At 40.5% G+C, this 15,000-nt stretch overlaps 1 protein-coding gene across 1 annotated transcript in view; it reads right to left on the reverse strand.

The window, feature by feature from the left end:
• The window catches only part of LOC138043691 (uncharacterized), a 51,422-nt gene that overhangs the window by 2,412 nt on the left and 34,010 nt on the right, over positions 1-15,000 (reverse strand). The window contains exons 1-2 of the mRNA XM_068890090.1: positions 8,509-8,654; positions 1-266 (exon numbers count right to left, since the gene is read on the reverse strand). The exon at positions 1-266 is cut by the window's left edge and continues 103 nt beyond it. Coding sequence (XP_068746191.1) covers positions 1-266; positions 8,509-8,551 — 309 coding nt within the window. The 5' untranslated portion in view covers positions 8,552-8,654. Of the gene's footprint in view, positions 267-8,508 lie in introns of the transcript that reaches the window.

Here is a 15,000-nt window from a genome sequence, read left to right on the forward strand (position 1 = left end):
TATGCGCTCCACGACTAAACTTTCACGAGCCCCAATAGACACCCTGGTGCCGTCTGGTAGCACCGATGTCATTGTTACACAGTTTAGGGAGCCATCACAGTAGCGTATGTTGATCCAGTCGTCGTCAGGGTAGCGGAATTTCCACCATTGATCCCTGACTGGGAATCCGCTGGGTTCGTTACCCGGTAGAGTAATCGAACCATTAACGCAAGCAGCCAGACTGGTCATTTGTGTTTCTAGCCTTGTTCGCACTGTCATTAATAGCCCTGAAAATAACAAAGGAGACTTGAGTGATTGTAAATTTCCTTCTCAAAATGATCAATGAGTAAAATCGTTGGGTGTAACTTTTGTAAATTATGCCCCTTACTTGCAATTGGGATAGCCGCGATACTCTAACGAATTGCCACGCAATCAATAATCTTGATTCAGTTATATGGATTCACTTAATTATAAATGATTTATATACTGCAATAATTACATTTTGATCAATCAGATGCTTTGCAGTGCGACGCGCCTTACCGTGGCAACCTAACAAAGTTTTTTACAATTGTCCGCCAATCAGGATGTGTGAATTTGATTGACAGTCACGCCTCCTTGCAAAGTTGGCACATTTGTAAGTTGAACACCGTTGGGGCATGGGTTGTTGAGTTGACGTATTTAAACGTAATTGTCAAATGTGAAAGTTTGTTGGGTGGCCACGGTAAGGCATGTTGCATTGTAACACGATCTTAAGAAAGGTTACTGAGTAAAAGTTGCTTCAATCAAAGGTGTATTGAATGATATGAGGTGGTAAGGATTCCTTGATCTCGCCTCGCTCACGGTTTCTAGTGTTGCCGGGATCAAAATGATACAACACATATTCGTAAAAGTTAACATCTTTTTTCACTTTTAATTAGCCTTGAGATAATTTCTTTTTACAGCTCTCGAAAAGATAAAAGGGATTTTGGAATTTCTGGAACAAACGGAAGGGAACAAAAATCTCGTCAGTTCTCGTTAATTCTCTCAAATTGTTCATCAGATTTGATGCGTACTTGGACGGTCGCATCGCCGCCTTTCATCCTGGCTACCGATTTAAAATTTTTCATATATCTTTATATCTTATGGGCTCCTGAAGAAGGTAATTAAGCTAGCCTAGCTTGGTTTGCAGTCCGTCTTTCTTGGTCAAACGTCGAGTATCGGTGGCAACCTCAGGCAAGCGCGTTCACAAAAAGTGAATTGAAAGGATTAGAGCGAAACAAAAAAAGACGGACATCTCGCAGCCGTCTGCGTAGAAGACTAACGGTCCGCTCCTCGTCTCGTCTCGTCTTGTCCCAGTCCTTCTCGTCGTTCTTGTCCAACTGTCGTCAAGTCTTCAAAACAAGAGAAAAGTCTAAAGCTACTGTCGGGTAAACCTGCATCATAGAAGAGGGTCGAAGTCTCGACCTAAGCCACAAAAGTAGACCTTGACAACAAACAACTAACTGCGAAAACATTGTATTTTCGTTGGCTACATGGTATTTTTTTCCGGGCCATGAGGTGTCATGGAAGGCACACATACTCCGGCATGACTATTGACACGTCATCCCCCTCATGGCGTCATATCGATTTTCTCCGAGAAGGTAGAGCCACTCTTACGAAAGAAAATGAGAAAGGTTTTACCGAATCCGCCTCTATACTCAAGGGTCACCGCCTTGAGTAAGTAGGTTTTCACTTTGCTGCATTCCATTTTATGTTGATATAATTTTCAAGTCCTGATAAACTAGCCACTACAGTGATGCTTCAAAAATGGCCCTGTATTCTATAGTGCTCCAGTTAGTCTTATTGTCCTTTGGTTCGTACAATTTAGAAAGAGAGTGGACTTCTAAAGCCCCTCTTTTTCAGCTTTTAGTGTTAACATCTGCAGTAAATATGTCAAAAAATATTGAATAATGAACTATGGGCAGCCGTCACCGCCAAAAATACAAGCCTAGTTAATGGTTAAGAATAAACCGGAATGGTTTAATTGTCCTTTGTAGAACGGTTTATCAGAATTTGAAAAGATGTATTTAAAACACAAACGGACAAGTCACCCTTAGTGAAATGAAATAAACAAACATTAAATGGTACCGTTTAGACAATTCAGAAACTGTGTAGATACCCTTAGTGAATTGATTCAGTGAAAACACGAGTGGTTAAGTGTTTAATGAAATGGATCAGTCACCTTATGCAATCATCGCAGTTAACACAGAATTGGTCAGTGCCAAAGACCACCGGTGTAACTATCCTTGTCAAAATGACAAAGTCAAGTCTTGAATGGATCAGCATACTTTGACGTGATATGCAGTGAAACGGCAAACGGTCCAGCTTACCGTACATTGGTTCAGTGATGTGACAAACGGTTCAGAGTAGTTTGAAATGGCTTATTTTATCTGCAAATGGTTAATCGTGAACCGCAACGGTCTAGCATAACATTGATCGGTTTACCATAATGTCAAACGGTTTAGTGTTACGCCAAATGGCTTAGCGTGACGACAAATGGTTTAGTAGAAAGCGAAATGGTTTAGTGTTGCAGCAAATGGATTGCGCCGGAACCGCCAAAAATACAAAAGTGAAATTGAAATGGAATAGTCAATGTGGGGTCTTAAGTCACAACCCATACGTCATTCAGATAAATATTGGCGCGTATTTGCCCCAACGAGGTTCGTACCGCGAAGTGTACAAGTCGGATCGGGAACAGGTTATTTCTACCAGTACCGCCTCGTTTACTCGACTCAGTGATCCTTATTCCTCTAAGAATCCTTCTTTGTTTTTGCCTAGTTTAGCTGGATTGGTAATTTTTCTACTCTGATCATTTTGCCGTGATATCGGCAAGTTATATACATGAATGTGGATCAAAGCAAAGTAAGCACAGGAGAGATGGGCAGGCCGTGTTTTTCTTTGTCTTCAACTGTACGCTAGTTAGCCACTGACAATCAGTTTCTGAAAATGTGAGTTTCTGTAGAAACCTGAGCATATTTCTCTATCGTTTCAAGCCTTTCCTTGAACCTCTGAGTTAAAGTTAAATACACTTGCTACCCGTTACTCATAAACAGCTTCCATGTCTTAAAACAATCAATCGCCTTATATCACGAATGCTCTGGTTCAAAGTGTCAGGTAGCTGTCCCGTAATACGATGCCTCTTAACTGTATGTCAATCCTTTTGTTTCAGGTTACAATTTTTATCTTTTAATAACAAAGGATTAATCATGGTAAGGTTTTTTTTTTCCCTCTGCATTTTAAATACCCTTCAATAGCCACTTAAAACATGAAGAAGATGAAAGAGGATAAAAGAAGAATTGCAAAGTGAACTTACTCCTGAACACGGCCTCATAACGACACTAAAAGAGTGGTATCGTTGAAAACCGCTGCACGTTTCTATATAAAGCAAAAGTGCTCATAACAATCAGCAATGCAGACATGTCAATGGGCATCTACTTAGGTCAAACAATCAGATGGAATTGAAAGAAAAAGAAAAAAACACTATGGGACTCTCCTTAAAATTCCTGTCAGCGTTATCTACCCGCGAAAACGGCAGCGGTTTCGATCATGACTAAAACACCACACGAGTACATACGGGTAACATACGAGTAACATACGAGTAACATACGGAACATACGGATACATACGAATACATACGACTAACATACGACTAACATACGACTAACATACGGATACATACGAATACATACGAGTAATGAGAATGTTTTTCTCATAAAGGAAGCTATAATTATAAGCCTTACAAGCATTTTTCACGTCAGCAAACACGCCCAGGCTTTCGTTAAATTTAGTCACATTAAAATAAATTCACATGGAGTGCAAAACCCTTCGCTTGCGCTACAAGATGACAATATATTTTGGATGTCGCTGACGTCGTATGACGTCATCAGATCCGCCATCTTGATTTCACTATTTCACCTTAGTTGGTTATGCGAAATGGCAAAAAAATCAGTGCAAAATCAAGTCAGAAAGCTTAAATGTAACCATGTACATGTAAAAATGTATCGATTTTGTAATTTCGTGTTGAGAAACTAGAAGAGTTATGTTTAAAATGTCGAATTTTGGGAACAGTTGACACATTAAAAAATTCCGCAAGCTATAAACGAACAGCTGCTTAAAGTTTCAGCAACAGAGTAAATCTCCTTTCCAAAATTTGCAAAATCTGAGGGGAGGCATCCAACCCTTTCTCACCTCATTTACAAAACCCCCCTCCACACACACACACACACACTCACTCACAAACAGGCCTTGGGAGGGGGGGGGATGTTGATCAAACTGAACCGGGTACGTGTTTGCTGACGTGAAAAATGCTTGCAAGGGTTATATAATTATAGCTTCCTTTATGAGAAAAACATTCGTATTACTCGTATGTATCCGTATGTTAGTCGTATGTATCCGTATGTTACTCGTATGTTACTCGTATGTTAGTCGTATGTTAGTCGTATGTATTCGTATGTATCCGTATGTTCCGTATGTTACTCGTATGTTACCCGTATGTACTCGTGTGGTGTTTTAGTCATGATCAGCGGTTTTCAACGATACCACTCTTTTAGTGTCGTTATGAGGCCGTGTTCAGGAGTTTCACTTTGCAATTCTTCTTTTATCCTCTTTCATCTTCTTCATGTTCTAACTGGCTATTGAAGGGTATTTAAAATGCAGAGGGGAAAAAAAACCTTACCATGATTAATCCTTTGTTATTAGAATTTATGGAACTAAAGATAAAAATTGTAACCTGAAAAAAAAAAGGATTGACATACAGTTAAGAGGCATCGTTTTACGGTACAGCTACCTGATACTTTGAACCAGAGCATTCGTGATAAGGCGATTGATTGTTTTAAGACATGGAAGCTGTTTATGAGTAACGGGTAGCAAGTGTATTTAACTTTAATTCAGAGGTTCAAGGAAAGGCTTGAAACGATAGAGAAATATGCTCAGGTTCTACAGAAACTCACATTTTCAGAAACTGATTGTCAGTGGCTAACTAGCGTACAGTTGAAGACAAAGAAAAACACGGCCTGCCCATCTCTCCTGTGCTTACTTTGCTTTGATCCACATTCATGTATATAAATTGCCGATATCACGGCAAAATGATCAGAGTAGAAAAATTACCAATCCAGCTAAACTAGGCAAAAACAAAGAAGGATTCTTAGAGGAATAAGGATCACTGAGTCGAGTAAACGAGGCGGTACTGGTAGAAATAACCTGTTCCCGATCCCACTTGTGCACGTCGCGGTACGAACCTCGTTGGGGCAAATACGCGCCAATATTTATCTGAATGACGTATGGGTTGTGACTTAAGACCCCACATTGACTATTCCATTTCAATTTCACTTTTGTATTTTTGGCGGTTCCGGCGCAATCCATTTGCTGCAACACTAAACCATTTCGCTTTCTACTAAACCATTTGTCGTCACGCTAAGCCATTTGGCGTAACACTAAACCGTTTGACATTATGGTAAACCGATCAATGTTATGCTAGACCATTGCGGTTCACGATTAACCATTTGCAGATAAAATAAGCCATTTCAAACTACTCTGAACCGTTTGTCACATCACTGAACCAATGTACGGTAAGCTGGACCGTTTGCCGTTTCACTGCATATCATGTCAAAGTATGCTGATCCATTCAAGACTTGACTTTGTCATTTTGACAAGGATAGTTACACCGGTGGTCTTTGGCACTGACCAATTCTGTGTTAACTGCGATGATTGCATAAGGTGACTGATCCATTTCATTAAACACTTAACCACTCGTGTTTTCACTGAATCAATTCACCAAGGGTATCTATGCAGTTTCTGAATTGTCTAAACCATTTAATGTTTGTTTATTTCATTTCACTAAGGGTGACTTGTCCATTTGTGTTTTAAATACATCTTTTCAAATTCTGATAAACCGTTCTACAAAGGACAATTAAACCATTCCGGTTTATTCTTAACCATTAACTAGGCTTGTATTTTTGGCGGTGACGGCTGCCCATAATGAACTTTCAGTTTCGGTTTCCCTTTCAGTTTCAACGAATGAGTTGTAATGGAAGCCTGAAAGGGAATAGAGAGATCGACGGAAAGAATTCTTTGTGTTAATAACTTAAACGTAACTTGTTATGATTGTAAAAAAACATAAGGTCTAAAATTGTCCAAAAAGGGATTTTTTTTCCTTCCCACGCGCAGCCATGGCCACCAGTGATGGTAGAAGTGTTGTTAAGCCCCATTTACACGAGCAATTTTTCCTTGACAAGTTTTCCTTGACAAGGAAAAATTGCTCGTGTAAAACTTGTCAAGGAAAAATTGCTCGTGTAGATGGGGAATAGTGGACAAATTTTCCTTGTCAAGGAAAATCTGGCGTGCTAGCTTTTCCTTGACAAGGAAAAATTGTCAAGTCAGAAATTTGCTCGTGTAGATGGACAACAAGGAAAATGTGACAAGGATATTATTGATTTGCAGCACTTGTCAAGGAAAACTTGTCATATTTTTTATTTACACTACCAAGGAAAACTTGTCAAGGAAAAACTTGTCAAGGAAAACTTGCTAGTGTGTACAGTCGGCAAGTTTTCCTTGACAAGTGGACTTGTCAAGGAAAAATTGCTCGTGTAAATGGGGCTTTAGGGCGTACATCAACTTGTTTATCTTTCACCTCTTCAGAACTCTGATTTGACAAAAAGGCTTCCTTCTAAACGGGAGTGACTGACAACCTGACAATCTGTAAATGCTTTTATTAATTAAGAGTCAAATTTTGATCATAGTAGCATGACAACGGCATGACAACTGTCACGATTCAAGGGATCTGCGCTTGTATAAAGAAGGAATTTTTGGCTTCTTATACAAATTTAACTCATTACATATAGATCGTTTTCACTGTCACGCAATAAAAAAATAAATCGAAAACCATCCAGTGGAAAAAGTCAAGAATTCGTGATGTTGTAGAAGATAAATGAAGAAGACACTTCTCCGAGTTTTAGGCCTGTACGTTTCCCCAAACTTCAGATATTCGTCGAAATGTTTCGCAGAAATTTATAGAGCCCAGTATGAAAACGCCATGTTGGTGCACATCTGTGGTGCACCAATATGGCGGCCGGAAAGTAATGTCAACATCTGTTACTTACTTTGGCTATCTAGGCGAGTGATCATCTGTACTGAACAGACAGCTATTTACCTAAGCACTTTTCCTAATGCTTTAAATTCTAAAAAGTCTCAAAACCATGAGATAAATATATATTTCTCAATAAACTCGATCGTCGCCTCGTGTCACGCACCGCTAAACTCAGAAATTCAAAATGCTCTGGTTTCCAAACAAAGCACGCTATTGAGCTTTAAAATTGCAAATGGATACAAATTTACCGCCTCTTATGCCTGATGAGGATAAAAACTTTCGTGGCTCTTTAGTTTTGGATTTTAGAAAATGATGACGTCACGTGAAAACGATCTATAGAAGGATCGGTTTAAAGGATCGGTCTCAAGGAATTGTCCAGCACTGGAGTTTTAGTAGCATATTGAAAAAAAAGAAAGACTTAAGTGATTTCACTGACACAGATTAATTAATTACTTGCAGCTAAATCACGACAATGCGATTATATTAATGCTGTTTGTCGACAATATTCAAAGTTAAACACAGCTCTCGGCTAAATCAACACAACTGGTCAAAATATTGAACCATTATTGTAATACCATTAATTTATATTTGCTGCCGATGATGACATCTTGACAGCCGGAACCTTAACAAAAATAATGAGACGGTACATCCATTTCAACAATCGGTTGTAAGGCAGTTAGCAGTATTTCTTGAATGTCGTGCGGCATTGTTTTACGATAAATTAGCTATTTCGAGCTTTATTGTATCGTCAAGGAATCAAGGGCAATTAATCGCTCGGCTTGAATGTCAACTGAATCAGTGCCGGCTCAGTTGAGCGAGACAGCACTTCTTTTATTCGGCTTATTTGTGAGACGGGCTGACGCTGAGATACGATAACTTGAAGCAATTAACCTTTCACAGTTTTCTACCTTACCGCCCTCTAGCTATACCACAGAGGACTGAATTCACTGTGACACCGGAAACTCAATGCGCGCTGTTCTTTCCAACATGTACAGTGTGTGGGTTATTTTACTGACGAGCGAAAGGGTTCTGAACATTGAAGGGTTATACGGTTTGTCGTCTTTATCAGAGAAGACTTGAGAGTCTAAACATCTGGAGATTTCGAAGGCAGCCCGCCAATCTTTTCGTTTACTGTGGTTAATTTGCCCTTATCAACTAGAATGATACGACAAAATTTTCGCGTTTCACTCTTCACCGACTCAGCACTCAAGTCTCCTCAGAAACTAACCCATGTTTTAAAACGCTGCGACAATTGCAAGTCATGTTGTAGGCCTGTCTTAAGCTTGTCGCATGCGACAAAATCGTACCGTGTAAATCGGCCCTTATAAACCCCACAGGCGGTGGGTGTAAACTGTACGGTTGTTAAAATTAATCCAGACGCCCAAATATCAAAATATAAATATGTATATACATAACCACTCACGTACCGTAGCCAGTAAAGAAGAAAGCGAGAAAAGTCAAATTCGTCATCTCGTCTTACATGCCGTGAGTTTGCTTGAGATTTCGAATTCCAACTCAGTTTTTTAGCGGGTGACCCGAAAACACTGACCCCCGGTCCATGGACCCCTCTACGGACTGGGTCCACGGACTGCCTCACGGACCGGTCCACGGACTACCCTTACGGACCCCCCGATGCGGAATCCTTCGAAAAAGATTGATAATAAGTAAGTTCTATTTGTATTTTCTTTCTTTCCCTCCGCCTTTTTGTTCGGATCATTCTCCCGCGGGTTTGTGAACTCGCCCCAGGCTTCACAATCTCTCTGTCCTGAACAAAATGGCGGAAGAACTTAGTTTCTAAGCACTCCGGTCAACAGCGAAGGAAAGACAACACCTGAGCCTTAGTCTGATTTGCGAAGCGTAACGGCTGAGATTTTACCGGCAAGAGTGGTCTATCCAGACAACCGGTATAAACAAATTTCAGTTGTTTTTTATTTTTAATTATGTGTTTTTTGGAGTGGTCCGTAGAGGGGGTCCGTAGAGATAGTCCGTGGACCGGTCCGTAAGGCAGTCCATGCTTCGGTTCGTTTATATGAGAAAGCGGGCTGTTGCTTGCCGAGATCCCGGTCTGAGCTGCCGAGAATTCGCAAGCGGGGCTGAAAAATTCTCATATAAACGGCCCAGCCCGGTTTGCCGGGATGAAAAGTTCTCATGACGCGTGGGTTGCCTTGAAAACGTAGCCAGGATTATTTTTGCATCTTTTGTTTTAAAATGCCATTCCGTACTTGCTAGAGCTAAAATGAAGCTTCATTTCGAACCAAAGCAAGAAACTTCACCAGTTACCCCATGCATGACTTTGACGGTTACAACGCACGTAGGCAAATTCCTGAAATTCATCCCGGTAAACCACGCTGGAATCGTTCATATAAACACTTCATAGCCGTATCATACGACATTTTGGCAATTGTTTCGTGAATGGATACATGTTTGTTTGTTTTTTTACGAGCGGTTTCTCCAAGATGATGACACCAGTGGTTTGGTGACGAGTTCTTTTCTTTCATTATTATATCTCTCAGATAGTACGCGCGCTGTAATTGGCTAAGTTAGCGGGCCGCATTCTACAGTACGGCCCGCTGTACAGCCCGCTAAATTTAAAATTTCGGCAAAACATCATCTAGCGAGTTTTTCATGTCATTTCTGTTGCATAAACTTGTACTGAAAACTGTTTGAATCTTGCAAGCAACTATTTCAAACTTAACAGCCAAGAAGATTTAGTTTTTGGGATTTTGGCACGGCATTCTTTGTGGCAGTTGGACCTTCCGCTTCGCTTTGACTAGTTTCCTTGCCCGCGCGCCGGTTAACCTCAGAGATATAATAAATATCTTACTAACCTCGTTTTCTCGGTCCGTACTGTAAGTTACGGATCCTCGTTTTTTCCCGTTGATTTATGGCCCGCGCGCTTCGCTCTTGGGCCATAAATCAACGGGAAAAAACTCGGTCCGTAACTTACAGTACGGACCTCGAACTCGGTTAGTAAGAGGTATTTACACCGCAAAGGTTATCTTTTGTTGTTCTATTTGCCCGTGCCACCTGATCCCTTTTTCACGGTGCGAACCTCGTGTTTGCGGCGAAAATGGGTTTGTTAGAGCCTGCCCTGGTGTTATTGAGTTGCTGACAGGACAACTTCCACTTTCTTATAGTTTTGTCGATTTGTTTGTCTACGGTACACCTTAAAAGAGCGATAAGAAGCTCGTTAAACATGTGTCCGTGCATTCCGGATCGAACTGAAATTTGGCAGTGTTAGTTTATTCTCTGGGGAAGGCAAAACCGAAGAACCGGAAGCAAAACCTCTCGGAGCAAGGAGACAACCAACAATGCTAATCTAACCAGTGACAAGATGTCACTTTGGTTAGTCTCTGCTATTTTTAGTTCGATCCAGATCTCTCGTTATTGCTATTGTATTTTACGGTCTTGTCCAAAAGAACGGATACCTTTTAAGCTTCCAGTCAAATTCAAAATGTATTGCTTCACAATGTTTATTAACTCCTTGTGTGTTATTTTTCTTATTAGACTCAACCCACATTGGTGGGAGGCAAGCCTGATTATCACCACTGCTCCACCACTGCTCCCCTCCCATGTTCTGTTTATGTTTATAGCGTAATAACACATTTTGGAAAGTTCGAGACAGTTGTGCAAACCCGAGACCCAGTCGAGGGTTTGCATAACTGTCGAGAATTCTCCCAACTCCCCGAATGTTTAGATGAGGCTATGCAAACACGGAAAAAGTCTCCTGTTGCTTTTATAAAATATTTCTCAAAAATAATTTCGACAAATGAAGGAAAATGCTGGATTTTTACTTCTTGATTAAAACAGATTTTCTTGACGCACTCCCATATTTCCTACCAGCCAATCAAAGCGCGCGTGTAACAGCACATAACCCGCCAATCAAAGTTTGTGTCATATAACTGCCGTGTCTACATACTCTCATCTTAACACAGCTATTGACCAACGAGAGAGTCGTGCGTACTATCGTAGTCTATTGTGTTCGGACGAAGGAGGACGCACTCTAGTCGTGTCGTTTTACGAATGTCCCGAATATCGATCGTGATGCCATGCGACTTCAGGGTTTGGACGCCATCTTGGACTAGCTGGCCGACGGGCACATCACCTCGATCTGATGTAATTGTGAATTTGTCATGCCTCAACATCGGGTTTGTATCGCGATGCCTGCATGCTCTAATAAAAGGGGTAAAAAAACCATACTTCCACGTACTTTGCAGCTGTGCTTCTTGGTTGCTCGGCTGTTTTTTTCACACGTAATTGAAGTTATGTTAATTTATTCGAAGTATCACTAGCAAATATGACTAAAGCTACTTATCAGAACATCAGAAAGCTGTGTAGTGGTGTGTTTTGTAAGAAACAGACACTACAATTCGCCCGCGCATGGCAATTCGTGTCGGCAACTATGCTGAGTTGTGATTTATCAACTCGGCTGCTTTTTACAGGAGATTCAAGTTCTCTCTGTGTACTGCCAGAAAGAACCCCACAGGTCCACTTCCCTGAATATTTCTGGGCAATAAGATAAAAAATATTATTTCACTAAACATCGAACGCACTTTACTAATCCGTGATTAATACTAGCTATTTTATAACACTGAATGGTGAACACCGACTTCAAGATCTCGAAAGATAGATGGGTTCTATAAAGCCATGACATGACAATGGCGTACGACTCCCTTTTCTTTCTACAAAGTTTCTCTGCGAGGTTTCGCAGAAACATTTGACACTCAGGCCCCAAACACCAACGGAGTAAAATATCCCATCTCTACATCGAAAACGTGCTGTTGGTATTTTCTCTTCTTCTCAACCTCTTGGTCCTTAAAAATGACGGACTTACGCTTGTTCTGATTGCTCATGGCGTTTTCATGCGTTACTCTTGTGTCAAAAAATGCTTTACTCCGAAAGAAATTTACTGTTTTCTAGATACTCGTGTTATGTTTTCAGTTTCTTTCAAGCAACTTGCCTCTCGAACATAGTAATAAATCTGCCTCATACCGACGGCCATGCATTTCATCTGCCCTCTTAGTTAAGTTAAATCCACCAACGAAGTTCGATATATTGTTAATCGTTCAAAACTGCAGTAGTCTTGTTTCCTTTCTAAGTGGAAATTGTTTTTTTTTTCACAGAGTTTTTAATCTTTTGTGACTTATTCCGTGTTGAAAGCAGGGTCTGCTGGGGAAACGATAAAGTCGGAGATAACTGTGACAACGAACGTTGGGCAACGATGCCCCCTTCTTCTACTCCCCCGCCCCCTTATAACCGAGCCTTGCTTTCTCTGAACAACATAAGGTACAATTTATGAAAAAAGTCTTAAGATATGGGGACATTCTCGTCACCAGAGCCTCGGATCGACCCGAGGCTCTGGGAAACTCTATGTAGGAGAACGTGCGCCTTAGAGTTCTTGTAGCCAAAGATCGGCTATAGGAACCTTACAGCGCCTTCTCACTCCTCGGGGTGCAGGGATGGCGCAGTAGTAAGAGCACTCGCTTTCCACCAATGTGGCCCGGGTTCGATTCCCAGACTCGGCATCATATGTGGGTTGAGTTTGTTGGTTCTCTACTCTGCACCGAGAGGTTTTCTCCGGGCACTTTGATTTCCCCTCTCCTCAAAAACCAAGATTTGACTTGATTTGCGTTGATTGTTAATTTCAGTTTACAGTGTCCCCAATTAGTGCTCGAGCGCTAGAACGACTTGACACTTCAATAAAGTTCATTTCGTGGTATCGTGAATGGACCAATTAGAAACGCTGTTGATTCTTCTTCACGAAAACCAATGAGAAGACTCGTTGTTCCTCGACAATGTTGGAAGACAAATGCTATACGGATGATGACTTTAAATCTAAAATGGTACATTGTGTGATTGCATGGGCCATTGGGTGCATTTCATCTTTTCGGTTATAGGTTGCAGTATCAGTGTAACGACGGAAATGACTTGAGCCGACTAAAGCTAAGTTTTTGCATCGATCTCATGCAAGGATTTTTCAGTATGGCAGACCGATCCTCGTTCGATTGTATCCGTCTGGTGTTTATTTATTTATTTATTTCAGTTAATGGCAATACTTGTAGAGAAAAGGAAAGAAAAGGAAAATGTGGTGCCATAAGAACGATCCACAAAAGGCAAATCACCTGGATTAACACTTCAAAATAATAATAAAAATAATTATTGAATAATGATATAATCTGGACATATTTATGTATAATTACATAAAATTAAGACAATTAAATGTTTCATCAGATTAATCAAATTAGAGCTGTTATGAATACTGCTTGGTAAGCTATTCCAGGTGTGAACTATCCTATTAAAATACGAAATTTAAAATAATTCGTCCTTGCAAAGTTTTTCGTCAGAACCCGTAACAATGTAACGATCCTGGAGTAGAAATTCAGAGTATAGTGAGGTCCACATTTAGATATTAAACATTAAAGGGTGACATCTGCAACTTCAACCTGCTTAAAGAAATAAATAGAAAACAAACAAACAATATAGTGTCTTGAGAGTTGTGACATCAGCAAAGCCCCTACAGGTACGAAATATTAGGCCAAACATCTTTTTAGCTTTGAAGACAATACTATTCACGTAGGAATTCCAGGAAAGGTGACGACCGACTAGCAGACCCGGATCCTTAAATTCCGATACCACCTCAAGATGTGATTTATTCATTCATTCACTTATCACAGTCTCTATTGGTTGCAGTTTTCTAGATATCTTCCAAGCCCAAAGATTGTTAATTAATTAAGGTCTTCGTGAAACAATGCAATATCATTCATGAGAATTGTCAATTACTCTCGATGCTTTACAGTGGTCAACATAAAGGGCGTTGGTATTGCTATACCAGACGACTGCAGGAATATCACTGATAAAGATAACGAAAAAAATGAGGTCCCAAGATAGATCTCTAGGGAACTCCTTATGCAACGCTAGACCAGGAAGAGTGCTGGCCATCAATGATGACTCTCGGATAACGATCTGGCGATCACACAAGTAATCTACACACCAATTTAAGAGGAAACCACCAATGTCAAAATTAAATACTTTCTGTGGTAAAATGTCGTGAGGTATTTGATCAAACGCTATAGCCCCTCGGCCCTCGTCCAAACACTTGGTCCAATGATGGTATCTTAAGATAAGTTCGGTTACGCAAGATCGTCCTTTAAATCAAAGGTAAACTCTTTTTCTTACTGGACCCCGAAAGAAGATTCGGAAAAATTGGCGTTACTTCCGTTTCCTTCCAAATTTGGTAGGCCGGATGCTTATTGGAATAGCCAATCACTGGCCAGTTTTAACATCATTCTGATGTGTCGAAGGTCGCCCTTGAGGAGAGACATAAATGGCGTCCACGCAGGAGGATCAAAAACAGGGAATTTTTAGTCGAAATTGCGGAAAGAATTTCACAAAAAGCAAAGCAAAATATGGCAATCGTAAACGATATTCATGGGGATTAAAGGTTAGCGTCATACTCTGTTGTGTAGATATTGTTAGTATTAGGCCATTTCCGAGTTCATGTCTGTCTCTGTTTCAAAGCGAGTCTAAGTACGAAGTTTTTGTGAGGGCCATTTGTTCTACTTTACATATGAATGAAAACTAAATTTCATAAGAAAAAATTCTCACTTAGACTCGCCTTGAAAAGGAGGCAGACATGAACTCGGAAATGGCCTGTTTAGATCGAGGTCGAGGTCGACGTTATGGGAACGAGGTTGGAGGTCATTAACATCTTCTAGACTGGATTTACCGCAAACGGCGAACGATTCTTTATGTTTGAGCGTAGAAAACACGCCAACATGTTCATTTGCTAACATATTTCACGAGATTTAGCCTTTATCAAGTGTCTGCGATATTACCCGCTGCCCGTAACGGACATTCCACATGAAACCCCATGGTAAACCTATAGTCGGCACTTGCCGACTTGAAACTCAAACTTAAAT

This window comes from Montipora capricornis, chromosome 3 (assembly GCF_036669925.1).
Source record: "Montipora capricornis isolate CH-2021 chromosome 3, ASM3666992v2, whole genome shotgun sequence".
In the NCBI taxonomy this organism is placed as follows: Eukaryota; Metazoa; Cnidaria; class Anthozoa; order Scleractinia; family Acroporidae; genus Montipora; species Montipora capricornis.